This window comes from Coenobita brevimanus, chromosome 79 (assembly GCF_032717465.1).
Source record: "Coenobita brevimanus isolate Jiangsu-jjx chromosome 79, ASM3271746v2, whole genome shotgun sequence".
Taxonomy (NCBI): Eukaryota; Metazoa; Arthropoda; class Malacostraca; order Decapoda; family Coenobitidae; genus Coenobita; species Coenobita brevimanus.
In genome coordinates this window covers 3817784-3844404 of record NC_137032.1, presented here as the reverse complement: position 1 = coordinate 3844404, position 26621 = coordinate 3817784, and the positions used below count along the sequence as shown (strand labels likewise).

The window sequence follows — 26621 nt, the reverse complement described above, 5'->3', positions numbered from 1 at the left end:
ATTAGACGTTATACATGTTGCTTCATGGTTATTTTTACTTAAGCCTTTTTTACAATACTTATGGATTCAGCTTACTTCCGATTTCAAGTAGGAGCGTGATGAGGTTGCCGTTAGTTAGCTCTTCATTCCGATGACGTTTCCTATTCGTTATTTTTGCTGCATTCTTACGAATATCGTCACTCCTGAATATATTAGTAAGAACTGTGTGAAGTGGATGTTCCAGCCATGTTATTCATCACATTCATTACATTCCAATTTCTAAATATTCTCTACATATGGAAAGTGTTTTCGCCACCCAGAACTACCAACCCTACCGCATCAACATGGGCAGACGTCCCCACGTTAGTAAGCTCCCGAAAGCCATTCGGAGTGACTGTGAAATCCGAAGGTGCTTTTGTTTCGGGCCCGACACACGTTCGGGCCCAAAAGGTTAGGGACGACTGTGAAAACGGCCCTATATCTCCAAGCCAGACAGAGTGATTTTTTGACCTTCACCTTACGAAACGTGAGAGACAGACAAGTGGACACACACACACACACACACACACACACACACACACACACACACACAGGTAGAGAGAGAGAGAGAGAGAGAGAGAGAGAGAGAGAAACTACATCACTGATCATTCTTAAGTCCCTCTGACTGACACCTACGCATCTCATTGCAGACTATGATTTCACGTTGCAAGCTTTCAAACCTTACATATAAATCGTGACAGGTGTGACTATACTCCTTCAGGTAAATATAACTGGGTACACCATATAAATGCTTGTATACATCCACGAGAGCTATTATTCCTTTAGATGTGCATCATTTTTTTTATTCTTGATTTTGCTACACAAAGTAGGGTCAGATGTAACCTTTATTAACCCCTTTACTAATAGGATGCATTTTAAATCATAGTAAAGCCCCTTAATGGCAATAAAATGCAATAATAACAACGTCACTTAAAGGGGAAGATTAACTCCCAGATAATGAAGCCGTGATGTTGAGTTCATTTTTGTTTCTCTCTGAACCTAGGCACCTGGCGCTGGGTAGGAGTAAGAAGGTGCTATTGACAATGAGAAGGAAAGTCATTATTAATCTATGTATTTTATTTGTATTTTATTCCCCACCCAAACACACCAAAGCACTCAAGTATCACAGTTCTGCTCCTGTGTTGGTCGTGGTCGGTGTTAACATAGGCCTCTTTATCTATTTATTATTCTTTATCTTCTCTTACTGTGGTCCTAGTTTCCTATGTTAAGTATATTCCTGATTTTTCTTTCATTCAAGCGTGTGTATTCTATACCTTTATTTTCTAGCGGTCTTATTCTTGATTTCCGGTCTTCTTATAGCAGTGATATTCTTGATCTTGCTTTTAATTAAGCAGTTGTATTTTCACTGCTCGTTTTATTTCTACCAGTCATAATCTCAATTTTTAAAAGCTTATATTTGAGGTTCGCATCATCTTGGTCTTCTCTCACCCCAAGATCCTGCTCACAATAAGGCTGGAATCAGACATATCTTACGCAAATTATTCGACATTTGGAAGAAAGAACGAAACGGTACCTCCTTCCCTGTACCAAATTCTAGGCTTGCTATCTCTGTGTCACCTAGTTTATGCCTGACACCGATATATGGCTTCCTCGGAACCTGATAATGCAAGGAGGTGTTCATCTTTGTTCTATTTTTTTTTTTTTCCTTTTCTTTTATTTTTTTACCTAAAAGATCGGAAAATTTGCATCAGATTAAGGGACGTATTCTAAGTGTATGTGGCTTCGTAGCTCCTCTTCCTTAGCGATTTATTTTGCATTTTACACCTTAATATATTCTTGAATGCTATATAGTTCCTTTTGTATATCGATACAAGTTACACCATCACCATAAAAGGAACTATTTAGAAGTAATGTGCAGAATGAATCGCTAAGGAGAAAGTGTTGCGAAATCTCAAAAGCCACCTAGAAGACAGCTCTATGTTCGGTTCCGGCCTCCGTGTGACCAGGTAGCAATACACCTGGTTCAGTAGTAGTCGCTGAAGTCAAATCCCGTGACGAACTCCATCCACTCCACGTAGAGAGGGAGAAGGGCATTGCCAGACGGGTACCCCACCTGAGAAAGAGATTTTTAAGAGTTACATATTTTTATCCTTTTTAGTTACAAAGTTTAATCCTTTGTAGTTAAAAAATTTTAATCCTTTTTGGTGATAAAATTTAATCCATTTTAGTTAGGAAGTTTAATCCTTTTTAACTACAAATTTTAATCCTTTCATTTGGAGTTACGAATGTGAATCCTTTCATTTAGAGTTGCGAATGTTAATCCTTATATTTAAGTACAAATGTTAATCCTTTCATTTAGTTACAAATGTTAATCCTTTCTTTTAGAGTTACAAACGTTAATCCTTTCAATCTTGGTTTTCGGTCATATTATGGGAGTGATATTTTTGACCTTGCTTTCAGTTATGTAGTAGCATTTTCACATCTTGTTTTATTTCTACGAGTCACAATTTCAATTTCTAAAAACTCTTATTTGATGACGTATGTTTATATTTCATTATTTTACCACCAGATGGATTTATTCAACTCAGGACAGAATTCTAGTAACTCTGGTAATAATGAGGTTAATGAAAAGTTTATCTTACTCCTCGTACTAACTTGTAAAGTCTCTTCTAAGCTAACTAAATTGTCTAGTGATAGCAATAGTGCTTTATACGAGTAAATAACACATCATGAGAGTGAAATATAGTAGTTAACCCCCTCGACCCTTTTTAGACGATTTTAGCTCTGTTTAGGAGGGATTTATTGACCTGGGTAGATTATATGTATCCTGTAATTTACTTTCTTACTACGAGAGGTCTTACTGAAATTGAATAAAATCGTCCGGAAGTAAAAAGAATACATTAATAAGGTAACCCAACAAAATTAAATTATGATAGTCTGTAGTCCACTTATTACAGGTCTTAAGTGGGGTCGGGTCTTCTTGTTTTTCTCTTGCTAATGTCTTACTCTTTTCTTCATCTTAAGAAGCGACCCCTTGGTGTCTTAAGTTCCTCTTGGGCATGGTAAGAGGGTGCGTTGGTAGGGCAAGTAAAACGCAGAGTTAGTGGCCACCCCTCCCGGGATTAGGTCGTCTGGTTATGGGTAGATAGATTGATAGATAAACAGATAGATGGATGGATAGATATATAGGCAGGAAGGTAGGTAGGTAGGTGGGTGGGTATTGACTGACTGATTGATTGATTGATTGATAATTGATTGTCAGACAGATGGATGGATGGATGGATGGATGGATAGATAGATGGGTGGATGGATGATGGCTGAATGGATAAAATAGATAAACAGATTGACTGAATAAATGAATGATTTAGATGGTCAGATAGAAAGACAGATAGATAACCAGATGGATGGATACATAGGCAGGTAGATAGGAAGAGAGATAGAGGCTATAGGAATAGATGCACAGATATATAGACGGATAGAGAGAATAGTAATGGCAAAGAATTAAACAAAAAATATCCTCGAACTAAAGAGCACAGTTCCATTTCAGTCATATAAATTACAATCCAATTATCAGTTTTATAATTACGCCATTAAATCTTTCACTTACATTATTTATTTTTAATTATAATTTGTCTGGTACTGAAGGAGTTAATGAAGGCTGTATCTAACCTCTAACACTTCTAACTTGAAATATCTATCCTGATCTGAAATATATTGTAAGGATATCAGAAATTATCATATATTCGGCGATCTTTTTATTAGTAGTTTTATGCTTTCTTTTATTTTTACCGGTTAAAAAAAGTAAAAAAAATAGTTATGAAGGGGTAAATTCAGAAACCCAGTCCTCTACATTTCAGACAAATAAAGCAGCGTCCATGTGTCAGCGTTGTAATGACTTCATTTACTGTGCACAGATTATCACATTACTCCTCTCGCATAACAGGCTTAATTATCTACACATTTTACGTTTTGATGTGATTTCCTGATACTGTTTACTGCAGCTTATAAAACAAGAGGGCAGGTTGGCCTGCAAAACGATAATTATGTATAGTCACTTTTGGTATATATCGTGTTTACCCTTTCACGTGGTGGTAGGTTGTGATGACCATCATCCACTCACTTGATTTAGTGCTGTCTACTTCTTCCTCATCTTTATCTGTGTCTACCATCCTATCGTCCTATCTCTCCCTTACTTTCCTCTCTCTTTTCATTACCTCTCTTTTCACTTCAGGTGGCTTTACATAGAGTGACAAGCCTGTTGGTTTCCTGAAACCCAGGAAACAATTTACAATGCTGGATAGTAACCATATAACCAGATAACTGGGGGATTCGGAGCCTGCAATGATGCTTCTGCTAATTAGGAGAAGAGACGCAAATACTAAGTTCATCCAAGAACCAAATTTCCACACTCTTTCCTGTGCCACTCTCTCTCGTGAGACACATCCTCATGGGAACATCGGTCCACTGCACGTGATGACCCTGCAGGGTCCAGACAGATTGAGGCAGATCATCAACAACAACGACAACCCTTTCACGTTGTCGCACCAAATATCCGGGCGGATCCGCTGCCGTGTCATACAAACGTACCTCAGATGCATGGCAGTCCCCCGAAAGAATGAAGGTGGATTGCAGGCAACTTCCGATTCTCATCCATTATATATCTAGTTACTAATAACCTTATGTCTGAAAATGGTGGCCTTCGTAATTCACCCGTAAGGCTATGAGTAATATTAGGATTGGATTCGTGTTTATATACAAGTACATTTATTTATCAGGATTAGGCCAAGAATAACCTGCTTTTTCTGAGACACTCTGCATATACACTACAGGATGGTGCGTATACTGTATCCTATTTTGTGTGTTGCGGGTACGGCTCAGCGTAGACAATTTCGCTACTTCATGAATTTTATAGTCAACCTTCCAATCAAGTGACCTATACTCGTAAAATCAAACATTGTAAATCGTGAAAAGGGTTGTGTGAAATATGAAATGATGTGCAGTGGACAGTGATATCATTTCCCGAGCCGTACCCGCAACACACGAGAATTCTCCAACTAAGGGCAAGGAGTAGGTAATATATATATCACCCTGCATATATACACAAACTCACCTCACAGCCATACGCCGCTCCAAAGGCGAGAACGGCAATCTGCATCCACCTACCGTCCTTCATAGTTATTTGGCCTGGGGAACCGCTGTCTCCCTGGGGCCAAAGAGGGGGCAGGATTTTAGTAGTAGTAGTAGTGGTGGTAGTAGTAGTAGTGGTAGTGGTAGTGGTAGTGGTGGTAGTAGTAGTAGTAATAGTTTTTCAGTTTCTCTCCTTTTCTGTTTAGTTTTACCATTATGCGTTAGACTATCTCTAGTTATTCATGAGCAGGTCACTTTCTCTCTCATATATATATATATATATATATATATATATATATATATATATATATATATGTACAGTATCTCTAATTTTTATCTCCCTATCAGTATATCAATTTTATCTGTTTATTCTTCATTTTTTTTTTTCGGGTATCTGGGAGTCAGTCTATTTGCATTTGTCAATCTAATTGTCTGTCTATCTATCTATCTATCTATCTATCTGTCAGTCTGTCTATCTACGCAACCCACCCCACAAGGTCCATGTCCACCTGCCCCCGAGGTACACAGCATCTTGTCGTTAACCACGTGTCCGTAAAAGTACTCGCACTCCGAATTGGGCAGGATGGTGACGTCCACCCCTCGCAACTTCTGGGCTGGGTCGCCGTCTGGAGTAGAGACAGGGGTGAGGCACGGTGCTTTGGAATGGTAGGGTAGCAGGGAGTAAGGGAGCGTGGTAGGGAGTGGTAGGGTGTTAGCAACGAAGGAGATAAAAGACAGGGAGGGAGACAGAACCGTAGCGAGTGAGAAAGAATGGCACAGCGAGGTAATGTGGTGTCAACAGGGTGATCCAGAGTTTTAGGGAAGTAGGGAGTGAATGAGTCGTAGGGTGACTTGGAGTGGTAAGGAGGCAGGGTCAGAGGCAAGATGGTAGATTAGAGAATGATTTATGAGACGGAGAAGGAGGAGAAGAAAGCAGACATCATTTTCATCATCATCATCGTAATTCCATATCTCCGCATCCCACTCACCGTCATTAATAATACCCCAACCATTGACTGACACGTTCCTTCCATTCAGTTCTTCATGCAGTTTGTTGATGTTGTCCTCCTCGCTCACTTCTGTCAAACGCATGGAGGAATCAGAATTTTGCCAAGTCCTTGAATCAGATGACCTGTGTAATCCTTTTCTTTATCTTTGAACGATTTCATTCGTATCAGATTTTGTATGAGTTAGTACAGTTTTCCTTCTTTCCCATGAATAAGAGACGGGACGTATCAAGAAATACGAGGAAATAAAAGGAAAAAGGCGCAATCAAACCGAATAAGTAAAAATATTATCTCTGCAAAATATATATGCAGTTTTGTACATGAAACAAGACATAAAAAAATAATTACTAAAAAGAATATCGTCAGACTTTGTGATTATGAAACTACCACCTTTTTAAAATAATTAATGTAGCTAGGTTGGTTTCTTATACATATGAAAAATTATCTGGAAAAAATTAATATAGTAACATCATTCTTTTTGATTATATGAATATTGTCAGGTTAAAAAGAAAAGCCAGGAAATGAAGCAGTATTTTTTCAGTGCCAAGATTACCAACTCACTTGAACTAATGACAGCTGTGTAATCTTCTTGATGATATGTGAAGTGTTTTATAATGATTTCTCTTTATGGAAATGAAAATATGTAAAGCCAAGGGCATCATAGACGGTCCTTAATCTCACTCTTTCCCGATCCCCAGTCTCATCACTTTCCAGACACTAATCTCACTACCTCTCAGTCCAATCACACTCTTTTATTTATCCTCTCTGCCCCTTTATCCATCATCTCTTCCATTATTTTATCACAACCCAATATGCCTACTTTTAATTCGTAATTCTTATGGCCCTACAATCTCAAATTTCACCACCTCCTTATCCCTAATCATATTTTGTCTTCCACCCATTCTCTAAATTTTTTCAATCCGTCATCTTAATCTCCTCATCCCTCATCTTACCAGCCCCCACTCCCTGATTTTCCACCTAATCCCTACCCTTTCCTCAGTTCATCCTAATACAGTACTCCCAATCCCTAATTTTCCACATCCTAATTCCTACTCCCACTTTTCCTAAACCTGTCAACTCTCAATCCCTAATTTTCCACCTAATCCCTACTCTCCTGATCTTACTAACTCCTCCCTATTTTTCCACCTCCAAACCCCAACTCATACTTTTCCTAATCTTGCCAGTTCCCAACCCCTACTTTTCCCAGTCTCTAACTAATCCCTAATCTTACCTTTCCTGGCAGCAGCGGTGGTGGGATTCGAAGTAGTGGAGAGCTCGGAGTCAGTAGGCAGGAAGTCAAGGAGATCCAGGTAGCTCTTAGGAGGCATGCAGATGGGGGACACGTAGCCTTGGAGGGGAGAGAGAAAATGGTGAGAGAGAGAGAGAGACAGAGAGAGAGAGAGAGAGAGAGACAGAGAGAGAGAGAGAGGGTAAATAGTAAGTTCCATATATAAGAATAAAAACAAAAAAGAGAGGATAAATGCAGTAAATCAGTTGGTCCATGCTAGGCAACACCCACAACAGTGTACCTAAATTTCTAAAATAAACAAGGATGGCAAAGAAGGAAACTAGTGCATATTGTCTATAACATCATATTGGTATGACTGTTTTACATGATTATTTTTTAGCCAAATGTTCCTTTTGAACTTACTTTACGGATCTGAGGAAAGCTGATAGGCTGTCGGTTCTCTGTAAATAGTTATAAAGCTTGACAAAAGTAAGCTTGAAATGATGTCCCTGGGTCTGAACATGCTGGATTAAGCTGGAATGACTAAACCACCTATTTTCATAAGCCTAGGGGGTTTCTAGCACATCACTCTTGTTTGTTATCCTCTCCAAATGATGTGTTAATGTAACCTGTCCTAAAATAACTGAGAGTTATTGATCTGATTGAACTTCTTTGAGTGTGAAGGTATTCTGTCCCTTCACTCCTCTGACGTACATTTATTTCATTCTTCCCATCTCCAGACGATTTATTCAGGTTAGCGTGCATTTTTTAAAGATTGAAGGGTTAGATATAACCTTAGACGATTTCTTGTTTACTTAGGGGTCTCTACTAAGCTGAAGAAAATCGTCTGGAAATAAGAGTAAAGTATAAGAAAATGTCCTCTGAATGTGTTAAAGGGCTTAAATTGACCCAGGTAGCCCGAAATTAAACCTACCTGAGCTGTCTGGCTTTGAATGATTGTGAAGGGCTTGACAGAACCTGAATCGGCGATAGTTCTTTTACACAAACTTGGTCCAGATTTTCATCTCTTTGCTGCTTATTCCTCTTAGCACAGTGGCCTAAGGGGAAACTGCTATGGGTCAACAGCATGTCCGTAGCACTTTTTCGTGACTAGCATCGCATTCTAGTGTTAATATATTGTTACAGCTCAACATTTAAGATGGAGAGACGGCAAATTTGGGGCCAGGTTAGAGTAAAATTAGTAAAAATAGTATACATATTTAATCCCTTTGGCTGTAGTGGTGTTTCTGAGCAAAGTAAAGTCGTTCGTAGTAGACGGGAATATGCTACAAAGTTCTTAATTTTCGATCAGTGCGTTGATGTTGTTTTTAATTATTTTTTCTTACTTTTCTCTTCGGCACAGTAAAATTTCTTGCCATATATCAGAATTAAAAAAGAAAAGAAAAAAAGTCTTTCTAATTTTGGGTATATATCAGTGGGATTTTTAGCTGGAAGGAATTATACCTTTATTGGTAACTTGGGTGGAAGGGAGACATAGGGTGGAGATTGAATTTTTATGGTTTTCTTGCGTTTCTGGGCACATATTCGGCATCTTCAGAAATTATGTAGACTAGAATGTTAAAGGTATATATTTCCATCTCTCTCTCTCTCTCTCTCTCTCTCTCTCTCTCACCCAGCTCATCTTTTCATTTCCCATCTACTGGAGCTGTTCAGTGTGAAAATACAATAGGAGATCTATAACTGTGCTAAAACTTCTATGTCCATAATATGCACAAGGTCACTGTATGAGTAATTTCCTCCACCAAAGTCAAACGTCGCAACGAGAGGAGGAGGCGGCGGTCAAGTGGTTAATGGAGTAGGCTGTTGTATGAACGTATGCAGGTTCGATCGCAGGCTGGACATGGGACAGCTTGATTATTCTGAATTTCGCTAAACCAAACCTCAGTCTTACATTAGAATCATTGCTATAAAAACACCTCCCCTCTTACCATCGCACCTGTACTTAATGAGACACGCCAAACAAGCATTCTATATGGATGATAAATGTTAGTACCGAAGTTGTGATGTGCGAAGGTGTGTGACTGGACCTTAGAGAACGGGCTGCCGAATCTATGCCCAGAGTAGGACACATAGAAAAGAAACAGGAGTAATTCAAGATCACACAGAGCTTCGGTACCATTAAAAGCGATCTCCTGTGGTAGGTGGGCGAGGGCTATGTCGTTGCTTAGTGGGGTGGGGATGTTGAAGTCAGGGTGGACGTACACATAATCCACTCTGAGGAACTTCTGCGAGGGGGTCAGGGTGTACAGGTTGTGGTCACCCAAGAGTACGGCTAGACGCTCCACGGGTACGCTGAGAGAGAGATTAAAGTTAGAGATAGAGGAAGATGGAGAGAGTGTGACGAAGAAGAAATATGTAGCTAATGCTGGAGAAACAGGGAGTTAAAGGAAGTGTGATTTATGTAGTTTTTTTTAGGGGGAGGGGAGAGAGAGAGAAAGGGAGAGAGAGAGACAGGTGAGGGGGGGAGGTGGGAACAGTAGCGAATAACATTATAAACACTATAACATGTACAGTATATAAATGTGGGGTAAGACGGTGGTGAAATGATTAGCAGATCCAGTCCGCAACTAGAATAACCCTTGGACCGGTCAGACTCATGGGCAAAGCTTGTTTCCCTTATGACCATGACAATTGGGAACCTGGATATAAATTCGATTGTTTCATGTCGTATGCTAGGGCGAGACTGTGCCATGATCAAAACTCTCTCTCTCTCTCTCTCTCTCTCTCTCTCTCTCTCTCTCTCTCTCTCTCTCTCTCTCTCTCTCTCTCTCTCTCTCTCTCTCTCTCTCTCTCTCTCTCTCTCTCTCTCTCTCTCTCTCTCTCTCTCTCTCTCTCTCTCTCTCTCTCTCTCTCTCTCTCTCTCTCTCTCTCTCTCTCTCTCTCTCTCAATTAACCTCGTACGACCAATAAGCATTATCCCTTAACTTTTTTCAGCAAATGAAGCTTTGAATAGTAAATAAACAACAGAACGTGATAAAAATGATAAAGAACAATGTAAGATAGAGATGTATAAAGAGAGTGATGAAACAACATAAAGACAGCGAACGATAAAGGTGAAAACTGTGCTATAAAAGTGAAACAGTGCAATATACAGCTGCAACTCTGAACGCAACATTGGCAATTCGCTGTCAACCTGATTTGCAATAAGGAATGATAGATTAGGTAGGGGGAAAAAGAAAGTTTGTTAATATTAGGTCAGTTACTGTTACGCTATTGAAGAAGGTGAGTTTTATTGAGAGTTTAATATCTTTGTCATATGGTTTGTATTAGTGTTTCGGTAGTGTATGAGAGAGAGAAAGAGAAATAGAGAGAGGGGGGGGAAAGGGGAGCGGGAGGGGGAGAAGGAAGGAAGAGGGAGTAAGGGAGTAAAGGAGTGGGCGTAAGGAAATAAGGGAGAAGGAGAGAGAGAGGGATAGGCAATAAGGGAGAGGAAGGGAGGGACAGGGAGTAACGGAGAGAAAGTAAGGGAAAGGAAAGGAGGGTGATTTTACATATTTTCTTTCCCCGTAACATGATAACGAATCAGTAATTATGAAGACAAACATGGCTTTCAGTCAGAACTAAGACATTTAACTGACTTAATAGACCTAGTACACTAAAATGACAGTAACAGAACTAGGACAGAGACAGATGCGTGACAGAATTAGAACAAAGAAATGACAAGGAGACAGAACCTGGGGACAGAGCTAGTATACTACAATGTCGAAAATTGAGCGAAATAGAGAAAACAGAATACAGAGGCGAGGCTACTAGAAAACAAAACTTAGACACGGAGATAAAACAGAGAACAGAGACGAAAGAAATAAAAACAAAGCGTGGTTCACCTACCTGTCTGTGCAGTGAGCCCCGGTAAGGACCCACTGTGTATGAATAACTGTGCCTCCGCAAATGTGGCAGTACATCTCATCTTTACGTCCACACATCTTTAACATCGCCACCTGTGCAGTGTGATATTTATATTTAATCTCACCATAAGTGCATCATATCACCTGCTATCACCTGACCACGTTCTTGAACTGGAGAGTTCATACGTAACCTTCCTTATGAGGGTAACAGACAGACAAGCAGAACAACATCGGACACAGAAAAAAAAAAAAAATCCCATACGGAGACGCTGTTCATTGCCAAGAGGCAGATGCGTTCGGAAAAAAATGTGATTATACCTTCATCAATATCCCAGCCACAATATCCATCTAAGAGACGGAATGCACACCGGGGACTAATGATAAATAGCGAATCACCGGCACTGCCATCATATATATATATATATATATATATATATATATATATATATATATATATATATATATATATATATATATATATATATATATATATATATATATATATATATATATATATATATATATATATATATATATATATATATATATATATATATATATATATATATATGTGTGTGTGTGTGTGTGTGTGTGTGTGTGTGTGTGTGTGTGTAAAACGTTAATAAATATTAATAAAGTTAAACTTTAGTAAATATAATGTAAAATGTTAGTAAATATAAATAATGAAAAACGTGAGTAAATATAAATTATGAAAAACATTTGGAAGTAGCGTTTTCAGTGGAGATTATCTTTGAGCTCGTTCTGATACTCACATTGTAACCTTTAAGACAAACGATTTAACCTCGTATAGTTCATGTCGCCTCCAAATTTGATTAGTGACTTACCTACCTTGACGGGAGAGATAAAGCCTCAATAGCTAACCCCATTCCCTACTAAATATCTTTCCCAAAATTATCTATCCGTCTAGAGATAGCACAGATTCGCAAAAAAAAAAAAAATCTCAGTAAAGAGGAAAGAGTGAAAAAGAAAAATCGTCACTGGCTTCACGAGGTTAATGGTTATGAAACAAAACAAATCCCTGAGCATGAGGTGTTAAGGAAATTTCCACGGGCAAAAAAAAAAAAAAGTCTATAAATAGGGTCGTACTCTTGGCGGCTATGATGGTTTCCTAGCACCTCTTCCTTAGCGATTTAATTTGGCTTATTAAATCCCATTATTCTCGTGCCTGTTGCGTTTGTCTTGATGGATATAGTTTTCTTAAATATGTCTAAGAGAAAATTAGTATGTCACGTGCAGAAACAAACTTAATAATTTCACCTTAACGTTGCCTTGATTTTCGTCCTTTCTCAGCTTATTTTACGTACCTGAATGGCAACAGAGAGAGAGAGAGAGAGAGAGAGAGAGAGAGAGAGAGAGACAGACAGACAGACAGACAGACAGACAGACAAACAGACAGACAGACAAACAGACAGATAGATACCGACAGAGACAAAGAATGCCACGGGTCTACATCCTTTCCATAGCACTTCTTTGTGACTAGCACCATATTCTAGTATAAATATATTGCTACAACTCAGTAATTGGGTCAGGGAGCCAGCAAGTTTGGGCCAACTTAATATGAAAAGCTTATAGCAAGGAAAAGATGCTTGCGAAATTCTTAACCCAGCGAGAAAAGAATGCAATGAGTGTAGGCCAAATTAAAATAGAGTTCAGTAAGGAAAATGCACCAGAAATATTCCTGACCCAAAGAGAAAATGATGCAGAGAGTGTCTTACCATTATAGGGTACAGAGTGGCAGAAAAAGAGAATGCTAAGGCTCTACATCCTTCCATAGCACTTCTTCTTGACTAGCATCATATTCTAGTGCTAATCTATTTTTTTTTTTACAACAAGAGACATGACACTTTTAGGCCAAGTTGAAAGGAAAAGAGTATAGTGAAGTTGCTGGAATTTCTTACCATCCAAGGATACTGGTGTTCCTGCACTACCTCCCCGCCCACCACCCTCTCGCTCCCGCCCACAACGCCACACTTCCCTGTCCACCCAGCGCTGGAACAGGTTGGCATAGGTGTTGGCATAAGCGAGGTTGTGATAGATTGGAAAATATAAGTGTTGGCATAAAGAGCATGGCATATGAGCTTGGCATTTGAGTTTGGGTATCCACGATGTTGGCATATAAGGTTGGCATTTGAGTTTGGGTATACATGAGGTTGGCATAAATGAGGTTGGCATAAATGAGGTTGGCATAAATGAAGTTGGCATACATGAAGTTGGCATAAATGAGGTTGGCATAAAGGAGGTTGACCTACATAACAGACACACTATTATGTATGAGTTCGTAATTTAAGACGCGCCACTAGAATATCATCATCATCATCATCACTTTTCCAAACACCATCATCATCATCATCATCATCATCATCATCATCATCATCATTATCGTATCCCAGCCTCCCACCGTGTCACTAGGGTTGGATTCCCTACACATCAGTAAGGGATCGTCAACCTCATGCACTCGAGATATTTTTTTTTTAAGGCACGGCAAGAGATAAGCCAAAAAAAAACTGCAATGAAAAATGCTAATCACGAAGACTATCCCACTAATTACAGAAAAAAATATAATTATAGATATAACTTCGATAATAACTCTAAATAACCGAAAATCACTGTATTTCAAGAATCGTTTAATTAAAGCACAAAGAGGGTGTTGCAAATATAAAATGTAAATGTAAATAAAACCTGCATTGTATTTCCAGCCAAATTAATTGACCGAGGCATCTACAGAATACCAAGAAATCAAATATTTTTTTACTTATTTAATTAGTTTTCCGACCCCATTGCGTGAGTTGTTGAGAAAAAAAAAAAGTCTTTTTTATTAAAAAGAAACGCTTTGCTGAATGAAATTTATGAAACGCTTTGTTGTGACTGAAATAGATTGGACTGTCTTTTGAAATATCTTGATAAAATTATGGTATACAAAAATTTCTCTCATATTAACGCCTTGACTCCGAGCATATGTGTGTGTGTGATTTTTTTATTATATATTTGTTTCCGTCAGACGATTTTACCCAAATCAGCAAAATTTTGAAAGAGGAGGGTTAGATAATCATAGTCTTTATCTATATCTTAAATACGAGAGGTTTTATCAGTATCTTAAATACGAGAGGCTTTATCAATACCTTAAATACGAGGCGCTTTATCAATATCTTAAATACGAGAAGCTTAACATCCTTTATAAACACTTAGGATCCTTTATAAACACTAAGAATTATTTATAAACATTTAGAATCCTTTATACACACTTTGGATTCTATATAAACACTTGAGATCCTCTATAAACACTTAGGATCCTTTATAAACACTTAGGAGCCTTCATAAACACTTTGGACCCTCTATAAATACATTAGATCTTTTATAAACACTTTGGATCCTTTATAAACACTTTGGATCCTTTATAAACACTTAGGGTCCTTTATACACACTTCGGATCCTTTATACTCGTAAACACTTTGGTTCCTTTATAAACGTTTAGAAACCTTTATTAACACTTAGAATCCTTTATAAACTCATTGGATCGTTCTAATCCAAGATGTAACGTAAATGACGCTACATTAGACTCATTTTGCTGTATTTTATGTGTTTGCGGGGACAGGTCAGGGGACGTGAGTGTAGCAGGGGCTGTAGACAACGATTAAATGATGCAGGATGGACACTGATAACTCTGACTAAGCCGCACCTGCAACACGCGAGAAATTATCTGGCAGAGAGGAAGAGTAGTGTTACACTTGAGCCACTCTGTACACGACTCCATAACATGTCTTGAAGTATACTCAATCTCCTGGCAGTATACTCACTCTCCAGGAAGTATACTCACTCTCCAGGCAGTATACACACCCTCCAGGCAGTATACTCACTATCCAGGCAGTATATTCACTATCCAGACAGTAAACTAACTCTCCAGGCAGTATACTCACTCTCCGGGTCCGCTGCAGATGACAGGGTGGGCCTCGTTGGTTGTGTTCGTCACTACTGTTCCCTCGGCCCCTGTGAAGGACGTAATTAAACAACTCTGATGAAGATAACACCAGAGCATTAAATTAGTTCTAAATTACACCTCATTACCGAGATGCAAGAGCTGATTACCTTTAAATGTCATGCTGATTACCTGTACTTGTCAATATATCCATCTTTCTGGATCTATCTCGGCAACAACACAAACAAATTTTACAATACTCGACTTGTTTTTATTTGAATTTACTTGGCATCTTCCGCAAACTGAATATGAAGTCGTCCTTGCATATAATTGGGTGATTCATGTAAGTTAAAATTCCATCTTTTTGGTTACTGATTAGAACAACTAGCCTATCATATATCACTCAGTCTTCCATCCATCAATCCTCTATCCATCCTGCCATCCACCTTGCCACCAGTCAAGCTATCCATCCATCTATCCTACCACCAATCCATCCATCCATCTTATCACCAATCCATCTATCCATCCTACCACCAAACCACCCTACCATCCACCTTGCCACCTATCATGCTATCCATCCATCCATTCATCCATCCTACCACCAATCCATCCTGCCATCCATCTTGCCACCAAGTGCGCTATCCATCCATCCATCCTACCACCAACCAATCCTGACATCATAGTGCGGCACATGAGACCCCTTTGTTAGAAATCCTTCACTCTGCCATCTAACCCAGTAGTTATCCTGCCATTCATTCTGCTATCTCATGCTGCACATCCTAATCTATCCTGACCATCCATCTAGCCTTCCATCCAACCATCCTGTCGCCTAATTAAGCACACCGTGATCGTTTAAGTCATCCATCCTACCACCACCCATTCTGCTGGCCAACCATCTCGCCATCATTCCATCCATCCATCCTGCCACCCATCCTACCATCCATTCTTCTACCCGTCCTGCAATCCATCCCGATCTCTAGTCAAATACCCTGTCACATCCTATTCCATCCAACCCAGTAACTATTCTACCATCCTTCCAACCACTCTTTCAACCATCCATCTTGCCTTCCATCCTGCCAGCCACCATCCAACCCAGTAACTATTCTACCATTCTTCCAACCGCTCATCCAACCATCCATCCTGCCTTCCATCCTGCCAGCTACCCATCCAACCCTGTAACTGACCTACCATCCTTCCAGCCGCTCTTCCGACCATCAACCTTGCTTCCCATCCTTCCAACTACCCACCCAACCCAGTAACTAACCTACCATCCTTCCAACCATCCATCTTGACTCCTATTCCGCCATATTGCCAACCACCATTCCAACCCAGTTACTATCCTACCATCCTTCCAACTGCCCTTCCAACCATCCGTCCTGCCAACCACCCATCCAACCCAGTAACTATCTTACCATCCTTCCAACCATCCGTCCTGCCAACCACCCATCCAACCCAGTAACTATCCTACCATCCTTCCAACCATCCATCCTGCCAACCACCCATCCCACCGACCTGTGCCGTCCGGGTTGAGGGCCCTGTAGCGACACATGAAGCCCCGGTACCTGAAGCCTTCATTACTGGAGAATACTAGGGTGACGTTGGAGGAGCGGGAGAACACACTCAGGGCCTTGTCACCGCAGTACCTAAAGGAGGATGATTTGGAAAGGCATGAGTAAAGCAGAGGGCATGGGTGATTTGGAAGGGCAAGAGTTAGAGCAGAGGGCATGAGTGATTTGGAAGGGCATGAGCTAAAGCAGAGGGCATGGGGAGTATGGGAGGAAGGTTTACTTGGGAAGTGAGGGTTAAAACAGAGAGCAAATAGGGTATATGAAGGAGAGTAGCACAGAGTGAGTCAGAGAATACTCACAGAGTCTTGTCACCGCAGTAGTTGATGTGGTTGATAAGGAAAGGTGATTTGGGTGTGAAAGGATGGATTTAGAGACATTACTGGCGGGGTAAATTAAAGACAAGAATAGTGCATGAACTAGGGTTTGTAGGAGGCGACTGGATGGATTAGGAGACAGAGGGTTGAAGGGGAAAGGAATACAAAGGAGTACAAAAGGACAGCAAAAGACAACAGACCTCCCGATCATTGGAAAGCTTATTTAAAAAAGTACTAGGTGTTACTTTAATGATTTTTCTCAAGTGAGGCCTTCATACTGCTGACGGAAATGCCAAAATGCGCCAAATTAAATGTCAAAACTGGATTTTCTCATATTTCTCAAAGCTACAGGTGACCTACACACATTTTCAGGAAAAGTTATAGCAGTTACTTGAGAGGCTTTCTCAAAATTTCAAAGTGTACAGTTAAACTCAGGCAAGTAGGATAGTGGAATTATTAGCAAGCTTTTTTTTCTTCTGCTTAATCTGTTTTTTCTTAACTTGTTTCATTTTCTGTATAAAAAAAAAAAAAAAAAGCTTGTTCACTCGAACACACTTACTCTTTCAAATTTGGATTCCTCTAACTTCCTATGACACTAAATCATGCAAGATTAAAACATCTATATGTACTCTATTCACTTTAAATGTAAAACTGCTATCTTTCCATTTTGAGTGATGTGCTGTAACAAGATTAACATTTGTGTATGGCGCTAGTCACAAAGAAGTGGTAGAGAAAATGCAGTGCTATTCGGGTATGAGAAATAGGCTGGAAAAGGACGAAAATCTTCAATGAACTAGAGTAAATAAAGACCTCAGGAGCTGTGTGGTTCATGTAACTCTCACCTTCTTCCCTCCTCCTCCTCGCCCTCCAGTACCATCAGGAAATCGTTCTCACAGTCCTGATTTCCCGGCTGGATGGACATATCATTGCAGTCTAAACCCACAGTATACTGAGAGGGCACCTGTAAAAATCAGTGTTATTTCAGAGCAAGTTTTGAGCATTATAATATTCTGAATAAGCTGATAGGTCTGAATAATGTATTTCATTTAACTATAGGTTATTATTATTATTATTATTATTATTATTATTATTACTGTTAGTAGTTGAAGTACTAGTAGTAATAGTAGTTGTAGAGTAAGCTATTATTATTATTATTATTATTATTACTGTTAGTAGTTGAAGTACTAGTAGTAATAGTAGTTGTAGAGTAAGCTATTATTATTATTATTATTATTATTATTATTATTATTATTATTTATCACTGGTAATAGTAGTAGTAGCAGTAGTAGTAATAGTAGTAGTAGTAGTAGTAGTAGGCTACTAGTATCATTATCATTATTATTATATCTCACAAAGTTATGAGCAGCATTTATCAAAGTTCTCAGCATTATATATCAGTGTTTCAAGTACGCATTATATTTCAGAGTAAGAAATGATTTATAACTTGAATGAAGCTGTTACCACTTAATTATACAGTAAACTCCGCTTAATAAATTTTTAGTAATCTCTCTGAGTTATGTTTTAGAGTAAGGCAACACTATCGTATTTCAGGATAAACTACAACTGTGTTTTTGGGTAAGCTCTCCTAATTATATCTCAGAGTAAACAGTGGATCATATAATTACCCAAATGATAAAGAAGAAAAATATGAGGTCCCCACGTGCTTGTCTTTCCAAAAAAAAGTTGAAATGAAGAAAACCAAAACGTAGATCCATTCATTTCCAAATATCTAGTTACAGTCCGATTAAAAGACCAAAGTACTGTAAATTATAACTTATGTAGAGTAGGCTATGAGTATTATATATAAGAATAAACTGTGATAGGTATATTTAAGAGTGAGTTGTAAGAATTTTATCCTAGAGTAAGTTATGATTAATGTACTTCAGAGTAAACTGGCTAATATATACTTTAGAGTAAGCTGTGAGTATTATATTGAATGGCTGAAGTGGTGGAATATGCTGTGATTTCTACCGTATATATAGACCGTGTTCAAAAAGTAAGAACCATCATCATCATCATCATCATCATCATTTTCTTCACCACCACCACCATCATCAAAATTATCTTCACCATCATCATCATCATCATCATCATCATCATCATCATTCCCACTAATATTTCATGCGAGAGGAATGCAGACACAGTAAGAGAAAAGGAGGAATAGAGGTGAACTATCAACAGAGTTCCAAGTGAGGTATATAAAGGAAGGAGGGATATGGATTAAAGTCTATAGCATGGAGGCTTTAGGGTGGCAGCAGTCCTGAATGTTTGTGTGTGTGTGTGTGTGTGTGTGTGAAAGAGAGAAAGGGGGGCGGGGGAGGAAGAGAGGGAAGAAGGGAAGGAAAGAGGGAGGAAGAAAGATATAAGAGAAGAGAGAAAAGATAATGAGAAAAGCAACAATGAATGGAGAGACTGCACAAAAGAAGGAAGGAAAAGAGGAAAGAAGGAAGAAAGGGAGTAAGGAAGAGAGAATATGGAGAAGGAGGAGGGAAGAATGATAAGGAACAGAGAGAGAGAGAGAGAGAGAGAGAGAGAGAATCAGATAAGGAGAGAAGAAAAGATGACATGACGTGGAAAATTTGTAGACCTTGAAGGTGCAAAAAAGAGATAGGCGGAGAGGAAGAATGAGAAGACTAGTAAAGAAAAGAAAAAGAATGGAAAGGAACTCAGGAAAACAGGACAGGGATAGCCATTTACCGTTTAAAGAAAAGGAAAGGGGAAGAGAAAGATATGACAGACAGACACACAGACAGAGTTACATAGATAAACAGACCACAGCGAGTCTATAGTTTTTACTTGGTCGTTCGGCTTTAATACTGACTAAAAGATTTGCTCCTTTATTTTAGATACTTAAGGACAAGATAACAAAATGACTCTCTCTCTCTCTCTCTCTCTCTCTCTCTCTCTCTCTCTCACTCTCTCTCTCTCTCTCCAGACTTTTCGATAATTAATCAGTCGTACAGGAAACAGAGAAAATCAACATCATCCAAGAATGAAAAGTCTGTTGGAAACATTATTAGAAAATAAAAATGTTGAGAGTAAAGCTTTTTAAAACGAATTTCCTATTACTTTTACCATTTTTAAACATACTAGCATTGAACTCAAAAAATTTTTAACAGAAAGAAAACTGTCACGATATATCTATGCATATACGGAAAGATAGATAAATAGATAGATAGATAGAAATATATCAGTAATCATTAACACACAAAACCACCTAAACCAAAAATTCTTGCTTATTATTTTTCGTATATTTTCTTATATTATTTTCCTATATTATTTCTGAGCAATGGCCAAAGCGCTCACGTCAGTCTTACTCAGGTACTTCTTGCTGGAATATCTGCTTATGACTATTACGTAATGTGTGTGTGTGTGTGTGTGTGTGTGTGTGTGTGTGTGTGTGTGTGTGTGTGTGTGTGTGTGTGAGAGAGAGAGAGAGAGAGAGAGAGAGAGAGAGAGAGGCGAAAGATGAAAGAGACGACATAAGAGAGTGGGGAGACGGAAAGAGGAAGAAAAATGAAAAGAAAAAGGGAGGTGAAAGAAGGGAGAGAGGGTGAAAAAGGAGAAACAGAAGTAGAAAGAAATGAGTTTAGAAAGTGAAAGAGGAAGAAAGAAGAGAAAAAAAAAAGGAGAGAAAAAAGTAAAGAGAGAAGGGAGAACGAAAGGGTGAATGATCAAATAAACAAGTAAATGGAGGAAAGACAAAGGAAGGAAGGAAGGGAAGTAGGCTGAGAAAATGAAAAGTATAAGAGAAATGAGGAATAAAGAGAATCTGGCCCTCTTCCATAAAGTGTCTTCCATTCAACACCCTATCAGTCTGGCATTGACCATCCTATTGCTGTGAAGAAGACTGTCATCAATGTTTCTCTCTCTCTCTCTCTCTCTCTCTCTCTCTCTCTCTCTCTCTCTCTCTCTCTCTCTCTCTCTCTCTCTCTCTCTCTCTCTCCCTCCACACACATATATAGACAGATATTCATATAGATAGACTGATAAACAAATAGACTGACAGATAGATATGACTGAAGGGAGGCAACCATTGGTGAGAGAAGAAGAAGAAGAAAAAGAAAAGTTGACGAAAGGAATGCTGCAGTAAATGAAGCAAAAGCATTTGGAGGTTGAATGTCAGTCGCCCACCAAAATATGTTGTTGACTAAGGTACAAGCTACCTACAAACTAGAGTTGAAGTAAATTCGCAACACTCTACGGAATTCAGTCACCACATTTCACAAAAAGCCAATCCATATTTTTAAAATATATATGGCGGGTGACATCCGGTCGTCTTTGAACAGATCCTCACCAAAAGTTGAACACCTCTGCCCATTCACACAGTTGCTATCTCTTGATGGTTTGGTGAAAATTCGTCCACAACTTTTCGAGATATTTTGAGAACAGATACACGCACAGATAGACACCGTCAAAAATTATATCGCCTTGCCTTGTTACAAGCGGGTGATAACAAATGTAGACAGATGCCGGAGGGAAAGAGGGCTGAAATGTAACAGGCACTATAGTAGGCTATTAGATGGCAGGAGTTTTAATAAATTTGCAAGAAAAAAAAATACTCTGCGGTATTTTTCGGCCTTTCTTGTTGTTTTCCGATCATCGTTGGTGAGTGACAGACGGACTGCATGGTTCTGGGAGGTGGTTTAAAAATAGGAAGAAAATTAATGAAGAAAAAAGGATAAGAATGAAGGGGAAAAAAAAGAAAATCGAAAAAGGAAGCTGATTTGACAAAAGGAGTTAGCATGAAGGTAACGTAGTGAAAGGAAGGAAATATGCAAACGAAGTTGATGCGAGAGGGAAAGGGAGAAGGAGAGAGAGAGAGAGAGAGAGAGAGAGAGGATGAGGGAGGGAGGGAGGGATACAGCGATGAGAGTAAAGGAGAAAATGAAACGGACAACAGAAAATTGATGGTGAAAAGGAAGGTGGAAGATGAAAAGTAATATACTGGATTAAATGAGAAGGTGTGGAGAATAATGACGACGGTAGATGATAAAAAGGAGAAAAGAGGAATAAACAAGTAGGAAATGCAGTTAGCCAGCCTGTCTGAAAGTGACAAGAAAAGAAGAAGAAATATGAGAAAAGTTGGCGAGAATGAGGACAGAAGAATGAAGATTATGGAAATGCAGAAAATCAGTTTGTGTCTTCCTCCTGGACTCACCTTAATATCATAGACGCGGGTGATAGAATTAAGGAAAGATAGAAAATAAGGGGAAGAAAGATGGAGGGAAAAAGAGAATGAGGGAGAAAACACACACAAAAAAAATGAAGACGAACAAAGATGACGGAACTGAAAGAAACTGGTGACAGAAAGGAGGAAATTAAAGACAAAGATAAACATGGGAAATGAAAAGACAATCTATCTATCTATCTATTGACAGACGCCTCAATCCCGTTTGGGGTGGCCACAAACAAATCGCCTCCAAGTCGCCCTGTCCCCCGCCATTTCACTGCCCTGCTCCCAACTCACACCCCCCTCTCTCATATACCTCTCCACCCCATCTCTCCATCTCATCCTCGGCCTCCCCCTCCCTCTTCCCCCCTCCACCTCACTCACATACACTCTCTTCGTCAGTCTTTCGCCCTCCATCCTCTCCACATGGCCAAACCACCTCAGTGTGTTCCTCATAACGAATATGGCTCTAAATATAGATGGAAAACAAGAAAAATGTACACGAGTGAGAGAACATTGGCTTAAAGTCCTCTGCCAATGTTATGTCCTGTCCTCCATTTTTCTAATCCCTCTTTAAAAACACGGTATCTTTCCTTTTATTCTTTTCTTGTATATTCTGTATATTTACCACAGTTTTATGGGCCAGATTTGTGTCCTTTCATAGCTTATTTCACGTAGCCCTGAAGACAGTACCTTAGCCCTACATCCTCTTCAATGTACTTTTTCGTGACAGGCACCATATTCCTATACTAATCTCTTGTTACAACTCAAAAATCAAGGTGGGGGATGGTAATTCTAGGCCAGGTTAGAGTGAAAAGAGTATAGTATGTAACACCATCCAAAACAACTGCCTGCAAAGAAATGTTAGCCAGTTTTTGCTCATGGCTCTAGGTCCAAGTAAAAATGGAGACAAAAAATTTTGATGTAGGTTTCTCCACTCACTCTCACCTTGATCTCATAAATACAGGCGATGGAGTTGGGGTAATTGTAGGGGTATTCTGGCGAGGTGACGATTCCACTCAGCTGGTTGAAAGAGCCTCCACACTCACCCACCCGACGTGCTTCTGTAAGGGAGTGGGGAAGGATGGTTGTGGTGGTGGTGGATCATCATCATCATCATCAACAACATCATCATCATCATCATCATCATCATCATCATCATCATCATCATTACTGTTATTATTGCCATGATTGTTGTTGATATCGTCATTATCTCTGCGAAAGAAACTATGATTTGCCTTGGTTTGTCTGTCCGTGTGTCTTCAACCAACATTATGGAAAAGCAGTTGGACTAAATAAGGGAAAATCGTTGACGACCATTGCAGGAAGAAGTGATAAAGTTTGGGGGTCAATAAATAAATAAATAAATAAATAAAGTCAAATGTTAAGGTCTAAAAAGGGGATGAGGCTGACTTTGTGGGGATATGCATTCTCTGAGAACTCTTGTTGATATTTTTTGTTATATTTTTGATCACTTACCTGATTCTGAGGGAGGTGATCTGAGAGAGAGAGGGCGGGTGTCCAGTGGCTTCCCCTCAGCTCCCTCCTCCACCCTCACCTCCTCTCCTTCCCCTCTCCTCACCACCGGCCACCTGTAGAGAGATAGATATTACTCTCTCTCTCTCTCTCTCTCTCTCTCTCTCTCTCTCTCTCTCTCTCTCTCTCTCTCTCTCCCCTTCAACATGCTCTTCTCTACCAAATATTGCCTCAAAATGTTTCGTTCTTTCCTACCTCATCCATCAACCTACTCATAGATACTCACTCTCTTCTTATATATCTGATCCTTTTTTTATGCCATTTAATACACCATCCACGCACCAACAGCCAACCTTCACACATCACCACTTAGACATCAACAATCGTATTCTTAAAACTAAGTCTCTGAAGGTGTACGCACTCCCGAAGTGTTGAGGGGCATTAAATTAGCACTTGTGGAAATAAGATGTGGAAAGACTGCATACCGCAATATCAGGCTCATTCTTCAGAGAGGCCAGACACTCTTTGCTCTCACCATAGAATTATTGTATTTTCCTTTTTCCTTTTTTTTTTGTTTTTTCTCCTCGGGTATATGCTTGACAGTCTGTTTACCAAGACCAATCAGTCCTCGCACGTGCCACGCAACTTCACGCCACACTTGTTTATCCTGAAGTCACATCAGAGTATCTTCAGTAGCGAGGTAAAGAAGCAGAACAAGCTTTATTTTTAACCTGAGTTCCACAAAATCTGTCAGGAACTGGGGTTTGTACAGTACTTTCACGATCTCTGCTGTAAGTCATACCTCGCCCTAACAGTCGTGGTCTATTTTTCAAGCTAAGTGAGCGTAGGTGTAAATAAGTTTCCAGTTTATGACAGCCATGTGTGGGGAAAAGCATACTGGGGTCTCTGCCAGGCCTCTGAACTCACTATGTAGCATGGCATTTACAGTTACACGAATCGACCGTCAGAAACAGCAAGATTGTATTCACGTTTGTCCTTATAATTTCCAGCACTGGGCATGTGGAGAGGATGGGGGATGATAATTGGGTGAAGAAGGTGAGAAGTGTTAATATTGGGGATGGGGTTATGAGGGGTAGACCGAGAAAGACATGGAACGAGGTCATTAAGTGTGACCACAGAGTTAAGGGACTGAACAGGGAGGCTGCAATGGATCGTGCAGCATGGAGAGCCGCCATTAGGTGACCAAGGCCTACGCATGCAAGCATGTTGGAGCCTTTAAAAACGAAACGAACGATACGATTTGTAATATACTGAATTTTTTTTTTTTATGTGTTCGACTCTGGACTAGACTTAAAACCCCGTTCCCTGAGACCAAGCAGTCCTCCTACGTACCTTACACCTCCACAGAACTTACTTCGTCGTATCTTTAGGGTCTTTTATATCTATTATTTTATGGCATGTTCTTCGAGCCTCGAGAAAAAACAGTGAAAGGGGATTTAACGAATTACATAACTGCAGAGTGTTCCACAGTAACGTACAGTTGAAAATGAAGCTATCGCGCACAATTCTATCCATGTCACCACCACCAAACCATCTTTGTATATAACTAAACAGTTCATTCATTTCACAGCGTACTAACCTACCTATAAATAAATCCATACATGAATCTGATTATTAACTGTCGAGAAAAGAGGTGTATTTTTCACTGAAAACAGATTTTTAAAGGTTCCAACTGTCTTTTTCTTTTCATTTTTTTTTTTTTTTTTTGGGGGGGAAGTTGGGGAAATACTTTGTTATTTTGAACAAAAGTGATAAAATCGCGTAAGCCAAACCTAACCATGCTAACCTAAGAGTGAAATCCATATCCGTCCAACTTTACCTTGACATCCTTCGGGCTTTCGCCATCCTGCTCTTCCCTGTTAAACTCTAACTGGCCATAATTTTCATCTAATATATACGCACCTGTACCAATGTCCTCTCCAAACAAAACGACACGGAAAAATTCTAAAAAATTGTGAAAAAGATGGAAAATATAACCTAAAAGAAAATGAGAGTTAATTATATCCAAATTGTGGTGCACTATAATGAAGGGGAAGCTATACACTGTCCCTTCATCTCTAAAAATATTATTACGCCTCCGGAGATACATTTTTTGAAGAATAAAAACATAAATTTAAACGAATGAGACAAAGAGCGTAAAAGCATGTAATATCAAAAGTAGATTATTATTAACGCTTGGGAAATTATATGTTTTTTCGTATTATACTATATTAATGATGCTTTTGTTACTGAGCAATTAATACGTCACTCTCTCTCTCTCTCTCTCTCTCTCTCTCTCTCTCTCTGCATATAGATAGATATATAGATACTCACCTGAATTTTTACTCACCTGAATTCCTGTTTAATATTAAGGATGGGTGGATATCTTAAAGACCTCAGAGGCTTAATATCTAAAGGCGGTTTTGGTCGACCGGACGATGGGGGCTTCTTCAGGTCCGGTTTTCCTCTCTCTGTCTTCCCTTCCTCATCATCTTCCTCATCCACCTTTTCACCTGTACTTCCGCTTCCTGATCTTTCTGCCTCTTCCTCTTCCTTCGTGTTTTCCAGTTCGTGTATGTTCTGCCTCTCGTCATCCTTCTCTAGTCCTTTCATCCCCTCCATCTCCATTGCCTTCGGTGTGTCCTTCTCTCCATCCTTCTCAGTTCCTTCCATACTATCCATCTCCATTGCCTGCAGTGCCACCTTCTCGCCATCCTTCTCCATTCCCTCCAAATTCTCCATCAGTCTAGCCTTTTCCAGTTCCTCAGTTTGCTCCATCTCTGTGTCCTCCAAAAACTCACGAATTGCCGATCCCTCCAAGGCTTCTATTTTTCTCAGCCTCCCAGAATCTCCCAGTCTTCCCTCCATCTCCATGTAGAGGCCGGAAGTGGAGACCAGGAGTGAGAGGAGAGAGAGGGAGAGGAGGAAGAGCGGAGGCAAGCGAGACAT

General features: G+C 39.5%; 1 protein-coding gene across 1 annotated transcript; it reads right to left on the bottom strand.

Annotated features, from left to right (window-relative positions):
- Positions 1-2002: 2002 nt before the first annotated feature.
- Positions 2003-26621, bottom strand: LOC145408972 (ovochymase-1-like). The gene is made up of 14 exons (XM_080279548.1): positions 26023-26621; positions 23676-23788; positions 23145-23260; positions 17866-17984; positions 16654-16784; positions 15143-15212; positions 13127-13217; positions 11191-11300; positions 9479-9654; positions 7345-7461; positions 6096-6182; positions 5596-5732; positions 5090-5182; positions 2003-2092 (listed from the first exon to the last, which is right to left on the bottom strand). The coding sequence occupies exons 1-14, from the start codon at positions 26619-26621 to the stop codon at positions 2003-2005; spliced, it is 2049 nt and encodes a 682-aa protein (XP_080135674.1).

Coding starts and splice junctions, on each gene's coding strand:
- LOC145408972 (XM_080279548.1), bottom strand. CDS start 26,621: ATGTCTCGCTTGCCTCCGCTCTTCCTCCTCTCCCTCTCTCTCCTCTCA. Junction 7,462..9,478: donor ACAGGAGATCGCTTTTAATG/GTACCGAAGCTC, acceptor CTCCCCTCCAAG/GCTACGTGTCCCCCATCTGC. Junction 2,093..5,089: donor GAGCGGCGTATGGCTGTGAG/GTGAGTTTGTGT, acceptor TCTCTTTCTCAG/GTGGGGTACCCGTCTGGCAA.